The sequence below is a fragment of the Eurypyga helias genome, unplaced genomic scaffold (genome assembly GCF_000690775.1).
Source record: "Eurypyga helias isolate BGI_N326 unplaced genomic scaffold, ASM69077v1 scaffold20972, whole genome shotgun sequence".
In the NCBI taxonomy this organism is placed as follows: domain Eukaryota; kingdom Metazoa; phylum Chordata; class Aves; order Eurypygiformes; family Eurypygidae; genus Eurypyga; species Eurypyga helias.
The window spans coordinates 8270-8817 of NW_010238111.1; the positions used below are offsets into that span (position 1 = coordinate 8270).

General features: G+C 49.8%; 1 protein-coding gene across 1 annotated transcript in view; it reads left to right on the forward strand.

Annotated features, from left to right (window-relative positions):
- OLFM2 (olfactomedin 2) overlaps nt 1-229 on the forward strand; it is a gene marked incomplete at both ends in the record, with an annotated part of 7849 nt that extends 7620 nt beyond the window's left edge. Inside the window, one exon of the mRNA XM_010147748.1 lies at nt 17-229. Within this exon, the coding sequence (XP_010146050.1) occupies nt 17-229 (213 nt within the window). The remainder of the gene's footprint in view (nt 1-16) is intronic.
- Between the last annotated feature and the right edge of the window lie 319 nt (nt 230-548).

The window sequence follows — 548 nt, forward strand, 5'->3', positions numbered from 1 at the left end:
CTTCTCCATGTCCCCCCTCGCCGGCTCCAAGATTTATTTTGCCTACTCCAAAAACACTTCCAGCTACGAATACACGGATATTCCCTTCCACAACCAGTATTCCCACATATCCATGCTGGACTACAACCCGCGGGAGAGGGTGCTCTACACCTGGAACAACGGGCCCCCCCCCCCCTGCCCCCCCCCAGCGCTGGACTCCTCTGCTCTCCCTCCCCAGCTCTTTATTTTGGTACACTTCAGCCTCAGCCATTCCCTCAAGGGGACGGAGCCTTCCTCCTCCTCCTCCTTGTTGATTTTTACATTCCTTTGGTTTCTTCCCGCGGTTCGTGGCGCATGGATCTCATCTGCCTTCATCTGAGCTGACCTCGGTTGGGGTTTGTTTTTTTGGCGTTTTCTTTGGCGTTTTTTCTTCAATTTACATCTTTATTTTGGCGGCAAATAAAAACGGTCTCTTCGACGTTTGATGGGGCTCGTGCTGATATTTCTTTTTTTCCCCCAATTTTTTTAAGAAATTCTTCTTATTTGTCACTTGGTGGCTTGGTTTCCCT